The sequence below is a fragment of the Haemaphysalis longicornis genome, unplaced genomic scaffold (assembly GCF_048455015.1).
Source record: "Haemaphysalis longicornis isolate Haplotype H1 unplaced genomic scaffold, Haemaphysalis longicornis Haplotype H1 scaffold_2, whole genome shotgun sequence".
Taxonomy (NCBI): Eukaryota; Metazoa; Arthropoda; class Arachnida; order Ixodida; family Ixodidae; genus Haemaphysalis; species Haemaphysalis longicornis.
In genome coordinates, this window is record NW_027526295.1 from 13451851 (window position 1) to 13474757 (window position 22907).

General features: G+C 48.9%; 1 protein-coding gene across 1 annotated transcript in view; it reads right to left on the minus strand.

Moving 5' to 3' along the window:
* Window positions 1–22907, minus strand: part of LOC144167833 (neprilysin-3-like) — a 193218-nt gene that overhangs the window by 151871 nt on the left and 18440 nt on the right. Inside the window, exon 3 of the mRNA XM_077696993.1 lies at window positions 6170–6297. Coding sequence (XP_077553119.1) covers window positions 6170–6297 — 128 coding nt within the window. The remainder of the gene's footprint in view (window positions 1–6169; window positions 6298–22907) is intronic.

Here is a 22907-nt window from a genome sequence, read left to right on the forward strand (position 1 = left end):
AAAACAGCTTTAAAAATGCTCGACCCAGTGTTGCATTTAGGGCTCCGCCTTGCGTCTGGGGCTTTCCGGACAAGCCCTATAGAAAGCCTGTATATTGAAACCGACCAGCGGTGCTTAGAGCACGAACGCACATACATAGCACTCTTGTACCACGTAAGAGCAACTTCGATGAGAAATCACCCGTTCAATACTATTGTTCAAAACACATCTGAAAGGTTGTTCTTGAGCCGTCCTTCACTCCATCTGCCTTTTTCTCTCCGAGTGAGAGCAGAGGCAGAGGACCTTGGTGTCACCCTGACCGACACCTACAAAACAAACATCACTGAGTTTATTGCACCTTGGAATCTGCTCCCTGTCATCTGTGACGTGTCTTTCAAAGAAATTGACAAAAGACACGCACCAAAGGAACTCATTCTGCAACACTTTCTACACTTACAATACAAGTATCCATACACTGCTTTTTATACGGATCCCTCAAAGTCTTCTACTGCAGTGCCTTGTGCGGCACATGGTCCCCACTTTTCCAGCACAAGAACGCTAAACAGGAATACAAGTATATTTACGGCAGAGGCACATGCTATTTTAATAACTGTGGAACCCATAACACAAACAAAAACACAACAATTCATTATATTCACAGACTCCTTAAGCGTTGTAACAGCAATACGCTCTGGCAAAAAAACGTAGAAATGCGATATTGAACAAGGTCATTAAAGAAATCATGTCAGCTTATGCTTTAAAACAGACCATAATAGTGTGCTGGCTGCCCGGACACTGCGGAATTCTTGGCAATTCTTCGCTGGCCAGAGCGCCGCCGCAGCAGCACTGCACTGTGAAATAGATGTTCCTCAACTGTTCTATCTTGACATAAAACCACTCATTCGTAAGGCACTACGAAAACGCTGGCAGCAACACTGGGACACACAGACATAAAAGAAACTCCACACTATAAAACCCCAAATTGGCAGCTACCACACAGAAAAACATCACAGAACAACAGAAGTGTACATGAGCAGACTACGTATAGGTCCTACATATGCCACTCATTCCCATCTTTTAAACGGAGCCCCACCACCACGATGCAACAGTTGTGGACATCGTCTGTCAGTAATGCATGCTCTCATTGAATGTCCGCACTTCCACAGTGCGAGAAAGAAGCATTTTCGGGAACTGTACACTAACATGATTCCACTTCACCCATCATTGTTTTTAGGCGATAAACCCTTCATTCCAAGTAAACATCTCTTTGATTACCTTGGACACATTGGATTTTTCAAAGGCATCTCATACCATATATGTTAGCAAAGCCCCTTTGTGGCGGAAGCTTTGCTTGAACATCCATTCTTTACACTAACGTCATAACCATCTCGCTGACTCCAGGGTTTGTTTTTTAAATAAGGGGCTCTATACACCCCGCAGTAGTCTATCGCATTTCTATTTTACTTAAACTTTTACACCAGAAACGACACAACCATTGTGTTGGCGCTCTTTGGCCTTCGTTGCCCTTGCGCCAGAAAACAAACAAACATCATCATCATCAATTCACACAATTTGAAAAGCATATGTGTGGGGAAAACTGCTCTTGTCAGCCTTTGAGCCTGAGCTGAAAAGCTGTCGCCATTTTGATGCAGGCATGACCGATGGAGAGCGTTCCTGAGAGCTGAGCTTGCAATGCCCCTCTTCACGACTTTCGAATGGTTTTAAGTGAATGGCAAAAAATCGCGCCAATCCAGCCTGTGAATATGGTTGGAAAGCAAAGCTGTAAACGGTACCCACGATGCGAAGTCACTTAAATTCACTCTCATTGCTCTACAAATAGTAAAACCAGAGAGAAGTGACATGCACTTAACCACAGCCTTTATTTATTGTACAGAGATATTCTTGGTCCGGTTAAATGAAGGCATGATGCATGAACGGTAGTTACTTGAATTGTATTGCTGTAGCACATGAGTGGAAACTTTTTATAAAATTAAAGGAAGCTCAAACCCGGTGCTGGACGATCTCACTTCTCCGTCTCCGCCGCCGCGGACGCAGGCGACGAAATCGGCCGCAAAAACAGAACAGGTGGAGAAGGAGGAGGAGGAGATACTTCTTTTCAGATTTTTCAATGACCCAGAGTCCCGCCCAGGGGAGTGGTTCCTTCTTCACTGGAGCCCATATGCTGTCCGCGCTGCCTGTGCTCTGTCCACAAGCCGAAGCAGGGTAGGCAGAGGGGGGCTGGACAGCACCATCTCCCATTGCTTTTGTTGGGTATTTGGATAGAAAGAGAGGAGGGGGATCAGGCTAAAGTCGCACACCCCGCTTATGTGGCGGATTGTTCTTACTTCTGAGCAAAATTTACATTCAGCGTCGTAGCGATTCGGGTGCAATAAGTGACCACGCGTCGGCTGTGGGAATGCGCCGGATTGTATGAACCGTAGGTTAGTTGTTGTTCTCTGGAATGGTCAGGGTAAGGCGAAGGTAGGGTCTCTCTCTGAAGGCGAAAAATGCTGGGTTATGTCCCTGAACCAGAAAACCGGGTAACTGTCCTCGTGCAGCTCCATAGCACGGGGGCAGAAGCGCACGCTTGTTGGCGGGCGTATTCTTTGCCCTCCATGGAAGAGTGAGCGGGTGTCCAGATAGCTGAATGGAACCATTTGGGGAGTGGTTTTTCAGCAGACGCAGTGCTGGTCGGGAAACCCAACCCGAGTGGTAATTCCGGTAGGCTTGTTGGGAATCTGCAACTTTACCTTCCGAACCCCTCGTTGAGTGAGAGCCAAGGCGATGGCTGCCTCTTCTGCTGCCGTCATGTCTTCGGTCTTGAGTGAGGCACACGCAAGGAGGTTGGTTCTCGAGGTAGCCACAATGATGGCGTACTGCTGCCCTCGATGTTGGGAGGTGTCTGTGTCGATAACTGCGTGATAACCACCGAGGGTGGTGTTGAGCGCTTGAGACCGTGCATTTTGGTGGCCCTCGTTGTGTGAGGGGTTCATATTTATAAGCAAAGTGGAGCATCTTTAGTTCTTGTCGCCAAGATTCGGTGAGTACATCAAGCGGGGTGACATTCTGTGCGCCCAGCCAATCTGGTGAAGGATGCGGCGACCCGCCGCAGTTCTGCTCAGTCCAAGCTTCTGGTTAGAAATATGCCCCTCTATCAGCTCTTCCACCTTGTTGTGGAGTCCCAGGCTAAGGAGATTCTTTGTTGACGCACTCATGAGAAGACCGATGGCCTCCTCGACCGCATCTCTAATCATTATATAAAGAATCTTTATGTTTTCCTTTCGGAGAAGAAGACAGGGTTTGACGTAAGTGATTCTCGAGAGGACAAAAAGCTTGACTTAATCTTATGGTATCGGATTTGATTTCATTTGATTTTTATTTCTTGTCAAAAACCAAGGGGAGGCTGAGACTAAAGGCGAACGTGGCCTGACAGAGGCCTCACCCAGACGATTTACACCGTACATAACAACACGTCTGTTCCCCAATTTAAGCATGATTCCTTGATGCCTCGCTTCTTGGTGGCAACGCGCCTGATCCTGTGTATGATATCATTGATACTGTGTTTGAGGCGCTGCAAGGATACGTCACTCCTGGTGTTGGCCTGGAGACGTAGGCCCAAGATATTGATGCTGGGGCTTGGAGTAATGGCCTGGCCGTCAAGGAGTATTTGAACGTGTTACTTGGTATGCCGTTTGGCGTGAGGGCGGACGACAAAGGGCTGTGATTTTTTTCGTGAACACTGGAGGCCACAGGGTTTTGCACATTGGCATACTAGAGGTGAGATGCCACGTGTTGCAGTCGGCTTCCTTAAATTTTTGTAACTCCTAGCACACGCGCAAGGCTCGCATTGGGCTGCTAGACGTGCCGTGGGTGGAGTGCACTCCGGCGCGAGACATTGTGGGATTCTATCACGTGGCTTTCAGAGGGAATGCAAGGGGTAAACCCGAAGATGTTTTGGTGAGTGTACCACCTGTCTTCCTCGTCTCACCGTTGACTCGTAGCTAAATCGGTAATACAACGGGCTCTCGCTTTGTTAATCTATTAGTTCCAGGTTCGATTCCTGGCGGTGCCAGTAAATTCTTTTATTTGTTCGCGGGAGTTTTCTGATGGCACCAACGGTCGCGAAAGAACCCTTGGGAGTAGAGGTTAAAAGCTTTGCTTTAAAAACTCCTCTTGGATCGGGGGGAATACTTCCAGCATACGTGATCTGGATGCACGCTGACCGATGCACACTTCACGCTGACGACCGAGGAACCATGTGAACCATGTCACGAGCGTATCAGGTTTCTGGACCTAGAGTTGCGGTTGCATCCAGAGCACGTATGCTGGAAGTATTCCCCCCGATCCAAGAAGATATTTTCGCCAGCGCTCGTCCCGTCATCTTTCTGTGTCCGTGTTTTATTTCGCGCTGTCGCATCTTTTACGATGTTCCACTAATATAACGTTCTACCCTATTATATTCGGGAAGGCGTCCCTGAGCAGGGCTTCGTCGCCTCCGTCATCTGTGCTAGCATGGTGGTCGAGCGGCCAGCAATAGTTGCTGCCTTGGTGTTCACGACAAGAAAACTAGGGCAAACTAACTGCTTTTTACTGCATGGCGAGAGATGACCAGCGTCTATACAGAACCAATCGTGCGGGCAAGGTTAGAGCATGACTCGAGCAGAGCAGCGCTCCTAACGGAAGCCCAATGCGGTCTGCCATCGGCCACCGAAACCACTGGATTTGTACACGCAAGCAGTAACGACTCCGCCGCTTTCCTAGTGCTTTTGCACACGGCCAGAAAACAGTACCCACAGCCTTTCCAGAGTTTGTGAGGGCCGACAGCAGCGGCGCACGCTGAGCCTGAGAGAGGGGGAGAGGAAATCTCGGCGAGCGACGTCCACTTCGCAAGTGCATGTGTCTGCGTGAACAGTTTGTTTTTTAAAGACGATAGTCTTTCTTGGGCTACTTAAACCCAGAAATGTTGGTCTGTCTGTATGTCTGTCTGTCTGTCTGTCTGTCTGTCTGTCTGTCTGTCTGTCTGTCTGTCTGTCTGTCCGTCTGTCTGTCTGTGACTCGATTCAGCCACCCGGCCAAAATAAAACTGATATTGCGCAATAGTCTTATATACTCAAAGCCACATGTAAACGTCTAAGCCTGGTTTATATGTTCATACTTGTCAACTTTGTTGATCGTGAACAATACATTACGCAAATATAAGACAGGAAATTAATACACAAGGGATACAGTGTTCCTTTATTAAAAATTCATGGATGCTTGGTTTTTCGATAGCAAATGATATTCTACATCTACTGCAGGAAACCGCCGCCTCCTGGCGGCATATGAAAAATCACTCAGCAACAGCAACGAAAGGTTCCACTAGCTAGGTTCTACGTTCTGCTTGGAACGCACGTGGGGCACGGCCACGCGGCTCTATAAACCTTCTAGTCGGCCGCCTCCATTCACGCGCGTCTCCGCCGTACTGCAGCGCTGGCATCGAGGAACCCGGCCTGTAGCAGTGGAACGCGGTAAATTCAAATCGCCTTGCGCAAACCTTTAGTGTGTTTACCTTGGAATGAGCACCATGGTACAGGAACTGCATGAGAGGTTAGCGGGAAAGCAAGGAAGGTGGGCTCATGCCAAGGAAGGTGGGCTTTCATCTACAGCCCAGGAGCTCTACACAAAACTTCGGCACGCACGCAGTAGGCAGCGGTGCGCTGTAATAACCCCGTATTACACTCAAAAATGTTCCTTGGCGAATGTCTACAAAGACTATCGTCTTTTGACGACATTTGCAACGAAAGGAGCAGATACGCGGCCAGTTTTTGTATTTTGTAGCTGCAACGGCTTGAGTCACCGCCTGCGGGACCCGCTCGCAGGCGCATGTCCAAGGAAGGTGGGCTCCGGCACGCAAAACGTCGGCACGCACGCAGTGGGCAGCGGCGGGCTGAATCGTAATAACCCCCTATTACACTCAGAAACAATGGCCCCGACGTTCTCGCTATAACTGTAAAACTGGCCTCTCCTTGCTGCCGGTGTGTTTTCCCCGGTGAAGAGGGCCAGGTGCAGAGTATTCCCTTCGCCTTCACGATGGTGTACCTCTGGTTTGCACATTGTTTCAGAACGATTACGTATTCGCGCGTACAATTCCAGAACGGGGCTTAAGCTATGACGGACATATAAGTAACTGCCTGCTTCCGCAGTGTCGTACTCACCCGCACTGTGTCCCTGCAGACGTATTTATAGAAGTCATCGCAAGGATCTCTTTCGACGTTTATGGAGCTGGCGATCTCGGCCGACCAGTCGCGACACTCAGGCTGCAAGCAACCCACGATTAACCTGGGAAAGCATCAAGACGCGTGTGCCGAAAGAAAAAAAGTCGCTCAGGCACCCTCATATCTTTTCTTGCTATTTTACAGTAACTTGGCGCTCCTAACAGACAAGTTCCGCGTAGCACGCTGTCTGCTCAGTGCTTACCAAATTGAGATGCGCGACTACTTTCCTTAATTAGCATACCTATTCGGTAATTAATTATAGTCTGCACAAAAATACAGTGACACACAAAATATGAAAGCTGAAATACGCGTAGGCACAGCGCTAGCGATACCTTTAAGAATCGGCGATTTTGGAAGCAAAATTGAGAAGAGCACGGCCATTACGGCCTGGGCGAAGTGACGTTGCAGCCGGCGAGCCAGCTGCCTGCCAGCCGGCCGGAGTAAACATGCGCAACCACTTGGGGCTCGCAGCAGCTCTAGGAAAGCGAGCCCAGGGGATCTCTACCGGTTTTCGTGGGTAGCCGAGGGCCAAGCACCCGGCCGGCCACAACTTTACTTCCGCTTCGGGGCTGTTTGCGCTATCCGACGGCAGGTGCAGCGTGGTCTGCAACGTCCGGAGCTATATTAAAGGCCTCTAACTGATTAACAATGCGTATTACTGGGATGCCAGTGACGTCCTAGTTGGTTTGATGGTGCCCACTGTAAGTTCAAAATAACTTTCGCTGAGGTGAAGTTTGAGTGCAGTTGGCCTTCAAATGAACATGCCGTTGCTTTGAACGCAATACACCCACCCTCACAACCAGGACGGCTGCACAAACTCACGCTACCAATTTCCTAACCTTCCAGGTTTTCTTTGGATACTCCAGTCGGCACATTGTAAAGACAGTGAATTCGTTTTCAATGCAGCGTAATAGCGTGTGGCAGTTTAAAACGAATACAATTTATTGAGAATGCCCAAAATAATGGTAAAAAGCAGCAGCCTGCCGTCAGCATTCGGGCTGGAATCTTCCCTTGCAAAGAGGGGGAAACCTGAACTCACTTTTCAGAACCTCAAAAAACGATACCTGAACAGTGTCCGGGAGTCACGGGGGTTATGTTCTTTGTTTTCTTTTTTGGTTGGAGGCGAAACAAAAACGCTTGTGTGGGAAAATTTCGGCGCTCTCAAGAAACCCAGTGAGCGAAAAATGCACACGTAGACCTGTATCATAGAATGCCCCAAAGCGCGCGCATGCAGCTACGGCGCTCAAAGGGACACGCAACCGACTTTTGTGGAGTGACGTCCTCCAGCTCATATGAAAACCAGCGTTTTATATTCTAGGCTAACCACAAGGAATTTCAGAATGAACAGGCTTAATAGTTCCAATTTCGCGCCAAAGCGTTTGAAGTCTGAAAAGTGGCGACACGTACTGTCTAAACGTAACACTATGTTACGTGTCCAAACAATTTCGTTGATTTGAACGCGCGATTGAAAAACCGCACAAGGAAACGTTGCACATTATGGTTTTTTCAGCGAGGGACAGGTTATTAGACACCTCTTTGAATATCACGAGCAGTTAAAAATATACTAGCTTAGCACCATCACCGCCAATCCTAGCAAACGTAGCAAACCTAAGCAACACCGGAAAAAACTAGCTCGACCCCCAGCTCTGCTGTTCTTTTTTTGCAACTGAACACCAATTTCCCATTGTTTCAACACCCAACAGAAAACTAAGCGTGTTCCAGTCGATGTGGCGAAAAGTTCCAGTGTAAAGTGGCGAAAAGTTCCAGTTTCCAGTGTAGCGAAAAGTTCCCTTTTCGATACACAGCTATAGCCTTTTTTTATTTTAAAGGTTCAGATCGATGTCTCACTTGCCAAAGCTAAACTTGGGGCATGAGGCGCACCGTATATGGAAACGAGCGATCATTGCAGACGAATATATTTTTTTTTTGCTTTTGAACATTTCTTACGAGTAGAGGAGGGTTTGAAGGGATGTCTTGTTCTTTACCACGCAATTTTACATGCATGCGTGGCCTTATTATATGAACAACTGAGCACCTTTTCTACATTCTTTCAACACCCTAAGAAAAACCTAGGGTGTTGAAGTGTATCAACACCCTTTCTTCACACGAAAAGGATGTAGAGATAGGAAGATGGTGTTGACATTCAAGAAAAAGGGCGTAATGGCCTCGCAACACCATTTTTCAACTTATGCTACACCAGTTCTTGCCAAAACAGGTGTAAAAACGTTTAGTGTGTGGGAGACGAGATGAAATCATTGTTTCACATCTCTCAGCTTCATTTCGCTCATTTCTTCCGTTCACTTGCTCTTGACATCTCGGAATAAATATTTCGCCCATCTGAATTCATGATAAGCCAGCTGAGAAAGGAAAAAGAACTTCTGAAAACGCCCACGAAACCGGATGAACATTCCAGCCAAAAGCAAACTCCCATTAGGCGGCAAATGGATTTGGCTCATTTTGATCCGTGACACAACAGCGTCTTGCTCCTTTTCGATACGCGGCCGCTTTTCTGATGGAGGCCAAAAGCAAAAACGCCCGTGTGTACGAGATTTCGGGGCACGTTAAAGATCCCCAGGTGGTCAAAATTAATCCGGAGCCCTCCACTACGGCGCGCCTCATCGCCTGCGCTGCGTCGGCGCGTTAAACCCTACAATCAATCAATCAATCCTTTTCGATACGAACTACGATCTGTACACACGTTTGCATGGCGTTATTTCACCGCTTTTCTTAGCGCCCCGTTTTTAGTGGATTGTTTCCGAGTTTTCCTTGTCACTATAATTTCATCTGCCTTAGTTTTGGTCCCTGGATCTGGCTCATTTCGGGAAAAACGCCTCAAATGCGTGCATGCGTTTTCATTTAGGCTGGACAAGTGTTCTCATAATATTTTATTAACACGCTTGCCCGTTTTCCGGATGTACACGTGACCGCACGCCATCGGCACAACATGTTTACACAATCAACTCTTTCTCATGGTGTTCACCGTTTACTTCGTTGCGTCCTCATATTTTTGTTTTGCCCTTTTATTTTTTTTTTATTTGCCATTTTATTTTTCCCTTTAAGGACCTGTTTTACATTGTGATTTCCTGCTACATTCTTAAGTGTGTGAGATAGTCCATGCACGGATGGTACTACCGCAACATTGGACGGGTCATCGCTGGTCCCGTTTTGCAAGAAGCGCGAGAGTTCAAACTGTAAACGCAAATAGATACACACTGTGAGCTTGAAAAAAACGATAACGCTAAATTCAATACATATGATAGCAACAAAAAAGACAGGAATATAATACAGAAGGTCCGAATTCAAGCACGACACGATGTGCCACCTATCAGCACAACAACAAAAAAGAAAATACAGAGCAAAAACAAAAATATTCAGTGCACGCTTTGAAATACAAAAAAGAAAAACCCAAGCCAAGATGAGAGCAAAGTGTTAGGTTAGCTCTTGAATTAGTTCCTAGAATTTCTCGTTGTCTTTTTAAGAGGTGATATAGGATGGTAGATTAATTCTATCCCGCTACGGTACGTAGAATGAAAGAATGGGAACAGCAGATGAGTGGCAATTTATGCGTTTAACTTTGTAGGAGTGGCCTCGCCGAGGGAAAATGACGGGAAAATGTTCGCCCCCGTTCGAATTCTCGCGGGTTGCGACAGCCCATAAAGAGCAGCGCGAGCGTGAAACGTATGAAGCGTACCGAATTCACAAGGCAGGAAACGATTGCGTGAGCATGGCGTCTGTACATTTACTAACCAGTGAAATGCGTCATCTAGATTCTTAAAGGGGCCCTGAAAGGCATTTTGAGCACACTAAATGAACTAGCGCAATCGTTAGATAGGGTGGTCAACATCATCTGTGTCAAGTATTACTCTTTTACGCGCAGCGGAAAGCTCACACTTTTGTTGCAAAGTTTGTCGCTTTTTTCTCACCCTTCCCTTCGTGTTTTTGGACGCCGCCATCTTCACATGTCTACATCATCGATTCCCATATGTTCGTCATGAGCTAGACATCGATTTGGGCGGCTTTTTCACGCACTTCCGGCAAAGAGATGAGTCGTCTGCTCAGCATCGGCTCGCCCGCTGATCTGCCAGCGGAGTGCCGGAGTGTTGGACATTTTACGACAAACGAAACAAGTGTAAACAAACGCTTAACCGTTTGTATTGAATGCAACACGGCCATAGCACGACATGGATTTTATGTTACATGAGTATACCATAAAGAAAGCCCCGTGACACTTATTTGGTGCAATCGCAGAGAACGCCCTGAGCCGAATGCCAGGGTTTGACGCGTACATTTTATTCAACTTCAAAACAATCCAGAGATGCTTTTCGAACGAACGCAACGTCACAACATGCGTTGCAAGTCTGAACCGTGATTGACAGACGATGGGTTGCCTCCTCCTGCCCGTCGTAAATTCGGCACTCACCTCACACCCGGTTTGCGTGGACGAACAGCAAGTCACAACTCTGGCGCACAAGCGAGAAGGCTTTTAGCCAGGCACGTGCACTACACATACCCCATGCGAGGTTGAGTCGTACGTCGTTCGAGAAAGATAATCCAGACCATGGGAAGCACTATCCACCCGCAGAAGTACAATGTCGCATTTCATCGCGAAACGAACGCGTCCACAACACACAGGAGGCGATGCACACACACACACAGCTTCGGTCACTGCATTGGCTTAGCTGCAAGCTTCGTTCGGACAATCAGCGATGCTACGACGATACAGAGCTGCGTGAGGACGACGTGCTAACCACTTCACGTATTTAAAAACACAGGGGCAAAGAACTACGTTAAGCGGAAGCAAAAAATATGTCCTCCATTATAGTGCCTGAAATATACTGGCTAGTGTGCCGAGGGCGGGCTCCAGGCGGGCGCCGGGAGCGATGTACGCGGCCGGCTGCAGCTTGGGGCGCTGCCGTGCGGGAGTGTGCGCGTTCGTTCGGCCCGAGCAGATCGCGCGGTTACCTCCGAGCTGCGGCGCAGACGGCAGCGGCAGAACTTTCCATTCCCGCTTGCGACGAAAGCGAGCGAATGCGACAGAAATTCTGTCGCGCGACGAAAATTTGTCCCGACCATTCGACAAAAACGATCGTCGCGCGACAAAGCGACGGAATTCCTGCCGCTTCCACTCGCTTTCGTCGCAAGTGCGAACGGGCCTTAATGCGCAATCACATAAAACAAGCTCTTGCTTATCGCCTGAGCATACGGTTGATATCTGACTACGTTACACTGTGCTTGCCAGTGTATTTAAACGATGTCACTAGGTTTGAAACGTACGCGCTCGGCGTGCAGCTTTGTAAACGCAAGCGGCCTCACATACGCACGGTATTTTGCTGTTAATAGAGTTTTAGTACAGCGTTTGTGGCCTCTGCATACGCTAAACGCTAAATTTTTGCATCCCGCTACGTAAACACTGCGAGGGGAGTTTTAGTAGAGCGGTAGAGCGTCTAATCAGTTTTGCGTAGTGACACACTAATGCATACGGCGCCATCTGTCAAATGTTTTCCGAAATGTCTCGCCGGCTCATCTGCTATCGGAGTGCCGGAGTGTTTGGACATTTTACGACTATCCAAACAAGTGCAAACGTACACTTTCCCGTCAGTGTTGAATGCAACACATGGGTGCAGCTTGTCAGAACACGGGTTCTCGCTGATCGAGTGCGGCGTTGGTTTGCTCTGCGCTTTCCCGTTCATCGCCGCTGATAAAGCGATCCAATCCGGCGCGTTTTGTGCACGGGTTCTGTGTCGGTTTAAAATGTCCTTTTTCACATGCCGCCGGTAGTAGGAATTACAACCGCCGCAAAATAACACCCGGCACCAGCGTGGTCACATCTGAGACCGCGCTTTTTGGATAAACAATGCACGGTGCACCAAAGGGAACGAGCGCACGATTCTCCCCGCGCGGCTGCGAATTCGCCGCCGATACCAACGGCAGCTACGTACACCGCGAAAGGGCAAGGCCAGGCCGCACACATGCGGCCAGGTCCTTCGTTCCCTTTTCCAGCCTTTAGAGGAGTGTCCATGGGGTCAACAAAGATGAAAAAGCCGAAAGAGCTGGCCCGTAGCAGACGGCAGTCTGTGGGAGCGCAATTACGGAAGTTCGTCACCGCTGAGGAGCAGAGCATCATGGGAGGGGAGGCCAACAGCGAAGAAACAGTTGAAAGGAGGAGGAAATACGGCGCGACGATAATTCGCGGTTTTTGATTTACGATTTCTCAGCTAATACTCATCGCTTTAACAAAATTCTTGCAGGAGGAGATTGCTAATACATTGCTTTATTTGGTTACATGTACATCCATGCATCGGCGGAAGGCATTTCAGGACCCCTTGCCTTGCCCCTCGTATCTCGGCACACGGATGATAGTTAGGCTGTATCTGCAGTGCTCACTTCGAGTCCATTGCAAGAGCGGAAGCTCGGCCGAGTTGGTGAAACATTGCAGTGGCGGGAAGCGCAAGCTAACACAACCACAAGAAGACACCCAAAAAGAGGTGGACGGCAGGTTGCGCTACTATGAATTACATTTTTATTTCAAAACAACACCCCTTATGATGGTCACTTTAAAGCAAGGGTAATATCAGAGATCCATAAAAGATACCCATAAAAATATACATTGTCACTTGGAATACTAAGCCATTTACATCTATTAGCCACGTGTTGGAAGATAGTGCAATTCTTTGGTCGACAGTGCTGTACATTATTATACTATTTGTATATTACAGAAATAACGCCGATACAGTAGTCACGTAATCTATGAATTTCTCTAGTTTCTAATTTCTGGGGTGTTTGATATCCATCTCGGATTATAACCCTGCATTGTTCAAAACGCGACCTGCAGGCGCACCGGAGGCAATGTGAGCCCAACCGTCATCTATCAATCTATCGACTCGTGACTAATAGATGTATATGTCTGGGTGTTCCAAGTGGCAATATATTTTTAAGGCTACACAGTACACTTTCTTACACCCTTTTGGCCAATAAAGGTGTAAGAATTTTGTCCCATGGCGAGCACCTTTGAAAGGTGTTTTGGTTCAAAAACAGTGTAATGATGAAAAAAGGGTGTTCGTATGAACACCCTAAAAAAAGTATCGCCAATCCACCCTGTGAATGTGATTGGAAATCAAAGCTGTAAACGGAACCCACAGCGATTACCCATGCGACGTCACTTCAATTCACTGACGTACGTGGCTCTACAAATAGTGAAAGCAGAGAGAAGTGAAATGCACTTAACCACACCCTCTATCACTTCAAAGAGATATTCTTGGTAAGGTTAAATTAATGCATATTGCATAAACGCTGGTTAGTTGAGTTGTATTGGTGTAGCACATGAGTGGAAATTCTTTTTTACAAAATAAATCTAAAACCCGGTGTTAGACAATCTTATTCTCTGTCTCTGCCATCGCCACGGAGACGACGAGATCGGCAGAAGAGACGAAGGAGGAGCACGAGGAGGAGAAGAAGGAGGAAATACTTCTATTCAGATTTCTGAACGGCCCAGAGTGCTGCTCTGCGCAGTGGTTCCTTCTTCACTGTAGCCCATACACAGTCTGCGCCGCATGTGCTCTGCCCACCAGCTGAAGCTGGGTAAGCAGAGAGGGGCTGGACAGCAGCATCTCCCATCGTTCTTGTTGGGTGGTTGACGGAAAGAGAGGAGGATACTCAGAGCTAACGTCGCACACCCCGGTTATGTAGCAGAATGTTCCTACTTCTGACCAAAACTTAGATTCAGTGTCGTAGCGATTCGGGTGCATTAAATGAAGACGCGTCGGGTGTGGGAGGGAGCCGGAGTGTATGAGCCGTAGGGTAGTTTGTTGTGCTATGGAAAGGTCAGGGTAAGGCGAAGCCAGGGTCTGTCTCAGAAGGCGACAATGCTGGGTTATGTCCCTCAACGGGACAAGCGGGTGACTGTCCTCGTGCAGCTCCATAGCAAGATGGGGGGACGAGAGGAATGCCGGCCTGGTGGGCGCATTCGTTGCCCTGCATGGAAGCGTGAGCGGGTGTCCACGTGAGCTGAATGGAACCATTTCGGTGGTTTTTAGCACACGCAGTGCAGATCGGGACACCAAACCCGACTGGTTTTTCCGGTAGGCTTGTTGGGATTCGGTGAGTACCTTACGAACCCCTGGTTGAATGAGAGCCAACGCGATGGCTGCCTCTTCTGCTGCCGTGATGTCTTCGGTCATGAGTGAAGCACTAGCAAGGAGGCTGGTTCTGGAGGTAGCCACGATGATGGCATACTGCTGCCAGCGATATTGGGAGGCGTCTGTGTAGATAACTGCATCATCCCCACCGACGGTGGTGTTGAGCGCGAGAGCCCGTGCTTGTCGGCGACCCTCGTCGTGTGAGAAGTCCATATTGTCCGAAAGTCAAAGACGATGCAGTTGTCTTCAAGGAAAACAAGTTTATTGGAGCGAACGTGTGCTCCCCTAACAACTCAAAGAATACACAGCGGCGAAGTAGCAGTCAACAGAGGGACGTGTGCAGGCGAGCTCAGGCGATTCGAATGCCGGGGGCATCTGCTCTGCGGGAATTTATCACTCGGCGCAAGGGTTTCTCGAATCGTCGAATTGTATCCAGAACACTGCAAACCAGCAAAGATTATTCTAGGCTGTTCACGTTAGTTCGGAACGCCCCCCCTATCAGAAGAGATAACACATGCGGCACAGAAAGAACGGAAGACGCGCTTCCCTTGGCACACAGACAACACCGATAACACAGACAGGCGCAGCCGGGCGGCAAAAGCAAAACACAAATAAACAAGCCAATGCATCGTTCGCGGCAATATTTCTATAGGGAAAGGGAGCATGTTTAGTTCTTGTGGCAAAAGGCCAAGAGTACATCAAGCCGAGTGTTGTTCTGTGCTGCCCAGCAACTCTGGCGAAGGACGGGGCGACCTGCCGCAGTTCTGCTCAATTGGAGCTTCTCGATAGAAATATGGCCCTCTATCAGCTCTTCGAGCATGTATAAAACCCCGTGCTAAGCAGCCTCTCTGTGGATGCACTCTGGGGAAGACCCATGGCCTGCTCAACCACCTTTCTAATCATTGTTCTCCGCTCATCTGTTCATATATATGTATGCTTACCCTTCAATAAACTTCAATTATATAAAGCATATTTATGTCCTCCTTGCCTAAGAGAAGACAGAGGGGGTTGACGTAAGCGCTTCGTGAGAACAAAAGCCTGATTTAATCGAAAGGTATCGGATCCCTTGAGGCCTCGTGTCTTGGTGGCAACTCGCCTGATCATGTGTATGATTTGATTCATGCTGTGTTTGAGGCGCTGCAACGATACGTCAGTTTTGGTGTTAGTAGGCCCAGGATCTTGATGCAGGGGCTTGGAGTGATGGCCTGCCATCAAGGATTATTTGAATGTGTTCCTTGAGGTGTCGTTTGGCGCGATGGCGGACGACAAGGAGCTGAGATTTCTTACGTTAACAGTGGAAGCCACAGGCGTTAGCACATTTTCGTATTAGAAGTGAGATGCCATGGTTTGGTGTGAGCTTCGTCTAATCGCTATTACGTGGCCTTCAGCGAAAATGCAGGGGTAACCCGTAGATGTGCGTGGTGAGTTCCCCACTTGTCTTCCCCGCCTCCGTGCGGGCTCGTAGCTAAATCGGTAAGACAACGGGCTCTGGCTTCGTTACTCTGTTGGTTCCAGGTTTGATTCCTGGCGGTGCCAGTGAATTCTTTTATTTGTTCTCAGGAGTTTTCTGTTGACCCCAACGGTCGCGAAAGAACCCTTGAGGGAGGGGGGAGGTAGAAAGCTTTGCTTTAAAAAGGGCTCAACACACTCAAATAAGGGTGAGGTCAGCGGAGCTACGCGAGACGGTGTCGATGGTCCGAGAGTGCAGCATGGCATACGGGCACATTCAACATGCACAAGTCACACTTGACCATCAAATGAATTGAGCAAGAAAGCCAATTGGATGCATGGGGACAGCGAGTACGTAGTTACTTAGAAATACACCTGCTCTTAATGCTTTTATAGCAAGCAGAGCGAAGTCCTCCAATAGGGCCGGTGGGGTTATCGCAAAATAAGATATTTGAGTGGTAATTTTAGAACTATGCATTTAATGTAAGCATGTACCAATCAGCATGCATATTTGCAAAAACTTTTTAATTGAGAGGTAGTTATTATATTCAATAAGTTATAAAATTTTATTACATACAAGACAAATATTTTCCACCATCTCAACACCTTTCAAGAAGGGTGTTCAATATATCAACACCCTTTTTCCCAAAAAAGTGTAAAGCTACAAAATTATGGTGTTGAAAAGTAAAAAAAAAGGGGTGCAAAGAAAAAGGGTCTAAGTCAAATGGTGTAAGGGACCTCCAACTTTGGAGGTATTTCATACCCGTTTATACGGGCAGACAGAACATTTTCTACAAGCGGGGTGTGTTGTGTACCTCAAGATGTTTCACACAACATAAATTTGCCTTATTTTTTTACAGGTGAAGCTGTTTAACCTTGAAGTAAGTTCGATGGTGTTAGCAAACAAATACAGAGAAAACGAACTGCGCACCACCGCAGATAAGGTATTATACCAGTGAAGCCGGCTTTGTAGCCTGTCCGTGTATTATCACAGAATGCGCAAGCGTATACGCACCTTTTTCTACACCATTTCAAAGGTACTCGTCTTTTTTGAATTCTGAAACGCAAAAAGAATTGGCGCAGCTTGCAATGGTGGAGCAAGGCTGGAGAAACAGCATAGTTGGGAGTCGACCTAGCTTGTTTCCTTCTTAGATCCGCTGTCAGTATACAGCGTTTTAAAATCCGGTTAAACTTGGCCTTACCCCTGAGAGCTTACCAACTTAGCAAGAACATCGCAAAGCGTAGAAAACGTAGCAACACTTAGCGACACCGGAAGAAACTAGGTGGACCCGCAGCTGCGCTGGTCTTTTTTTGCAGCTGAACATTTTTTTCAACACACTAAAGAAAGCAAAGCGTGTTCATTAGAAACCTTTTTGCCACACAACTGTAGTTTTTTTTTCATTTTAAATGTTCGAATTGATATTTAACGAGCCAAAGGTGAACTTGGGGCATGGCGCACACCGTATATGGAAGCGAGCGATCATTGCAGATGAACATTCTTTTTTTTGTTTTTGAATATTTCTTACGAGTAGAGGAGTGTATGAGAGGATGTCTTGTTTATTACAGTGCAATTATACATGTGTGCATGGCCTTATTCGATGAACAGCTGAACACGTTTTCCACACCATTTTGGTGAACACCCTTTTCCTTCACACAAAAGGAAAGTAGAGCTAAAAAAAAGAGTGTTGAGATTCAAGAAAAAAGGTGTAATGGGCTCCCAACACCCATTTTGCACTTATTGATTTATTGATTTATTGATTTATTGATTCCTCAAAGTCCCATTGGGACATTACATGAGGGGTGGGCATGACACGGCACTTGAAAGAAAGGTAACAACATGGTAACGGCAACAGACGGTGTACAGTAATTATGGCGTTTCTGTATAAGGGGTGGGTATGATACAGTACTAGAAAGGAGGGTTACAACAACGTACCGACAGCAACAGAATGGGTACACTAGTTATGGGGGCACTTCTTCAATGGTGTGCTTCAAACGAGATTGGTCAATGATGGTACCAACTGCAGCAGGTAGGTCATTCCAGTCTCGGAATGTGCGCATGAAAAATGATTGTTGGAATGTATTAGTATGGGCACGTTCCGGATAGACAGCCTTGGTGTGAATAGTACGGGAAATACGGTGGGCTAGTCGGATATACTGATTTCCAAGTTGTTGCGAGTGGAAGAATTTATGGTAAAGATACAGTCGAGGTATTTTTCGGCGAGATTGAAGTGTAGGAAGGTTAAGTTCTGCTTTTAGCGCTGAAACGCTTGAATAGTGGGAGTAATCAGACAAAATAAATCGAGCGGCTCGATTTGGGACAGATTAGAGGGTGTTGATGAAATACGTTTGGTAAGGATCAAAGATAGCGTTGCATATTCTAATTTAGGCCGCACGAAAGTTACGTATGCAAGTAATTTTATTGAGGGAGGGGTTAGGCCAAGATTACGGCGCAGGTAGCCAAGAGCACGGTTAGCCAAGTTCGTTATGTGGTTAATATAACAGGACCAGTTTAAGTCGTGGGATATATGAACACCTAAGTATTTAACCGAGTCAGCAGAACGAATAGCACTGTTGTTAATAGTATACTTAGGCTGCACGAAATTGCGGCGGCGGTGGAAAGAAACGTGCACAGTTTTTTGCATGTTTAAAGACATCAACCAGTTATTGCACCAATCCTGCGCGTCAAATAAGTCTTCTTGTAATGCGGATATGTCACAGCTACTACTCATAGGGCGATAAATGACGCAGTCGTCAGAGAAAAGACGGACGTTCGAAGTAAGATTTATGGGGAAATCGTTTATATTGCCGCGAACCATGCATTGGGTTTGTTTATTTGTGTTTTGCTTTTACCGCCCGGCTGCGCCGGTCTGTGTTATCTCTGAGCCAAGGGAAGCGCGTGTTTTCCATTCTTTCTTTGCCGCATGTGTTATCTGTTCTGATAGGGAGAGCATTCCGATCTAACGTGAACAGCCTGGAATAATCTTCTTGGATCTACAATGTTCTCGATGCGAATCGACGGTTCGAGAACCACGCGCGCCGAAAGATAAAAAGCCTGCAAAGCAGACGCCGGAGCATTCGATTCTGCGACGCTCGCCGACGCAAGTCACTTTGTTGACCGCTGCTTCGCCGCCTCTGTATTCTTTGGAGTTGTTAGGGGAGCACAAGTTCGCTCCAATAAACGTGTCTCTCATTCAAGACAACTGCATCGTCCTTGTCTTCGTGACATCTGGTGAGGTGCTGGGTACGCACCCTTCATGCCCACTACAACCTCGGGAAGCCGCCAAGCCAGCCTCCGCCTGCAAGATTTACCACCCGAGTCCGGTCTACTACCGGAGAAGACGAAGAAGAAAAGGAACGCTGCAACCAACACCATGATGCAAGAAACAACGTCGCCAATCGTCCTGCAGCAGCCCCGCGAACCGCCATCGTTCCGGGGAGCCCCCGCTGAAGACCCTGAAGAATGGTTGGAGAAGCTGGAGCGCGTCCGCATCTTCAACAGGTGGGACGACGAAGAAACTTTCCGGCATGTCTTCTTTTTCTTAGAAGATGCTGCTCGAACTTGGTTCGAGAACCATGAGAGTTCTTTGACCGACTGGACTCACTTCAAAAGGGAGTTCCGTAAGACATTCACTACCGTTGTGAGAAAAGAGCGAGCTGCGCTTTTGCTTGAAACTCGGACACAACACCCCAACGAAGGGGTCGTGATCTTCGTTGAGGAGATGAAGCAACTATTTCGCCGCGCGGACCCCGAAATGATGGATGAAAAGAAGTTACGCTTCTTGATGCGCGGTGTGAAGGAGGAACTGTTTGCTGGACTTGTCCGAAATCCGCCAAAGACCGTCGCCGAATTCGTGACCGAAGCCAGCACCATCGAGAAAGCACTCGAAATGCGTGCTAAGCAGTACGACCGGAACTATGTTGGCATGGCCAATGCGAATTGCGTCGACAACGTGCGCATTCCCGAAGATAGCCTACGGGAGACTATCCGCGAAATAGTGAGGGAGTTGCTGCGGAAACTGCTCCCGACGCCGCCGCAACCACAAGTCGCTTCCCTTACCGACGTCATTAGAGAACAAGTGCAGCAAGCGCTGGGAACTTCAACGACGCCAGTAGCACCTCGCGAGCCGCAAGCCATGACCTACACGGCTGCTGTACATCGCCCTCGCCCACTTGCACCCTATCGTCACGAGGCGCCGTACCGTCGTCCTCTCTCGCCGGCCCGACCACCTGCGGCGCAACCCCCCGCCCCAAGGAAGACCGACGTGTGGCAAACGTCCGACAATCGTCCGCTGTGCTACCACTGCGGAGAGGCCGGCCACGTCTACCGTCGCTGCCCCTACAGGAGGCTCGGTTTGCGAGGGTTCTCCGTCGACGCACCCCGTCCCCGAACTGGGCAGCGCCCATCGGAGATCGAAGAGTATTTATTGATTGATTGTAGGGTTTAACGCGCCGACGCAACGCAGGCGATGAGGCGCGCCGTAGTGGAGGGCTCCGGATTAATTTTGACCACCTGGGAATCTTTATCGTGCGCCGAAATCTCGTACACACGGGCGTTTTTGCTTTTCGCCTCCATCAGAAAAGCGGCCGCCGCGGCCGGGAATCGAACCCGCGACCTCGTGCTCAGCAGCGGAGATCGAAGAGTACCTGTCCAACACCAGCCGTCGACCAACCCGTTTCAACCGTTCGCCGTCACCCTACCCATACCAGTCGCCGAACCACCGTAGCAATGCTGAGTTCTCACGTGGAAGGTCCCCCAGCCCACGCGGGGAAAACTAAAGGAAACAACTTCTGGAGGTTAAGTTGCTCTACGGCGAAAAACTGGAAACCCTCCAACGACGCAATGACGCGCCGAAGACACCGATTCACGATATGCCCTCATCCCGACGACCCGACCTAACCCTGACGAGACTCCCGAACACGACGACAGCTACACGGCGCGACGCGTACCCGACATGACCGAGGCTGCTGCTGAGAAGACAACAACGACGCACAGTGCCCGACCGTCAATACGCACAAGCCGAGACGCGACGCCCCGACGCACCCGGAACTCGAGGAAGGCGGCGTCCGACGTCCAGTTGTCCATCGACGGCTTTGACGTAGTCGCCCTCATCGACACGGGAGCCGACTACTCGGTAATCAGCGGGTCATTCGCGTCTAAGCTGAAGAAAGTTACGACAAGATGGGACGGTCCACATATACGCACAGCAGGAGGCCACCTCGTGACGCCAAGTGGAACGTGCACATCGCGCGTCACCATAGACGGCACGACGTACCCAGCGGCGTTCGTCATTTTGCCTAACTGCTCCCGCGACGTAATTCTCGGAATGGACTTTTTGACGACAACGGCGCAATAATAGATCTGCAGACGAAGTCGATAACTGTTACCTCCGATCACTCCATGACGCCGGAATCGAACCCCGATCACCGTGCTGCTGTCAGGATCGCCGGCGATCACGTCACCCTGCCACCCCGCGCAAGCTTGATGATCACCGTCTACTGTGAGGATGCTGCTCCTGACATCGACGCTATCGTAGAGGGTGACCAAAGGTTGCTTCTCAACCGCGGTGTCTCCGTCGCAAGAGGCATTGCGCGCTTTAAGCAATGCAAATCCCATGTTTTGGTCACCAATTTCACCGAGGAGTACCAGCATCTAAACAAGGGCGCTGCAATTGCGTTCCTCGAAGAAACGCAAGAAGCAAGTCAAGTGATCGCGGTCGCTAACTTTGAATGCGCACGCGCAGATGCTTCCAAGCCGCCGCAACCTTTCGACGTGAACCCGGCGCTTCCGCAAGAAAATCGGGACAGATTGCTGGATTTGCTCCATCGCTACAGCGAGTGTTTTTCGGCAACCTCAAAATTATGTCAGACACCCCTAGCGAAGCACCGAATTATAACCGAAGATGGAGCCCGACCTACCCGACAGTCACCGTACCGCGTCTCTTCACACGAGCGGGAAGCCATCCGGACTCAAGTCGACGACATGCTCAGCGACGACATAATACAGCCATCGAAAAGTCCGTGGGTTGCGCCGGTCGTACTCGTGAAGAAGAAAGACGGCACATTAAGGTTCTGTGTTGACTACCGGCGATTGAACAAAATCACCAAAAGGACGTGTACCCCCTGCCACGAATCGACGACGCCCCCGACCACCTCTGCCATGCGAAGTACTTCTCATCGATGGATTTGAAGACCGGCTACTGACAAATTGAAGTGGACGAGAGAGACCGAGAGAAGACTGCATTTATAACCCCGGATGGCCTATACGAGTTCAAGGTGATGCCTTTCGGGCTGTGCACGGCGCCAGCAACGTTTCAACAAGTCATGGACACGGTGCTAGCTGGCCTGAAGTGGCACACCTGCCTCGTATACCTCGACGACGTTGTCGTATTCGCCCGGACTTTCGACGAACACCTCGCAAGGTTGGAGTCTGTACTCGAGGCCATTCGTACGTCGGGGTTAACGCTAAAGCCTGAAAAGTGACGTTTCGCGTACGAGAAACTCAAGTTCTTGGGCCACGTCGTCAACGCCGCGGGAGTCCTACCTGACCCAGCAAAAACTTCAGCCGTTGCGAACTTCCCAAGGCCGAAAGACAAGAAGGGCGTGCGAAGCTTTCTCGAACTGTGCGCATACTACCGGCGCTTCGTCGCAAACTTCGCACGCATTGCAGAGCCGCTCACGCGCTTGACGAAAGATAGCACTCCTTTCAGCTGGGACAGCGACCAAGAAAAAGCATTCTGCGAGCTGCAAAAACGCCTGCAAAGCCCGCCCGTCCTCGCTCATTTCGACGAAAACGGCGAAACGGAAATACACACGGACGCCTGTGATATAGGCTTGGGTGCCGTCCTCGTCCAAAAACAAAGCGGGTGCGAAAAGGTAATCGCCTATGCCAGCCGTGGTCTGTCAAAGGAGGAGAAAAACTACTCTGCCTCTGAGAAAGAGTGCCTGGCAATTATATGGGCGATTTCAAAATTTAGCCCATACGTGTATGGAAGACCATTGAAGGTTGTGACAGACCACCACGCGCTGTGTTGGCTCGCCAATTTGAAGGACCCCTCTGGCCGTCTTGGGTGGTGGAGCTTGCGCCTGCAGG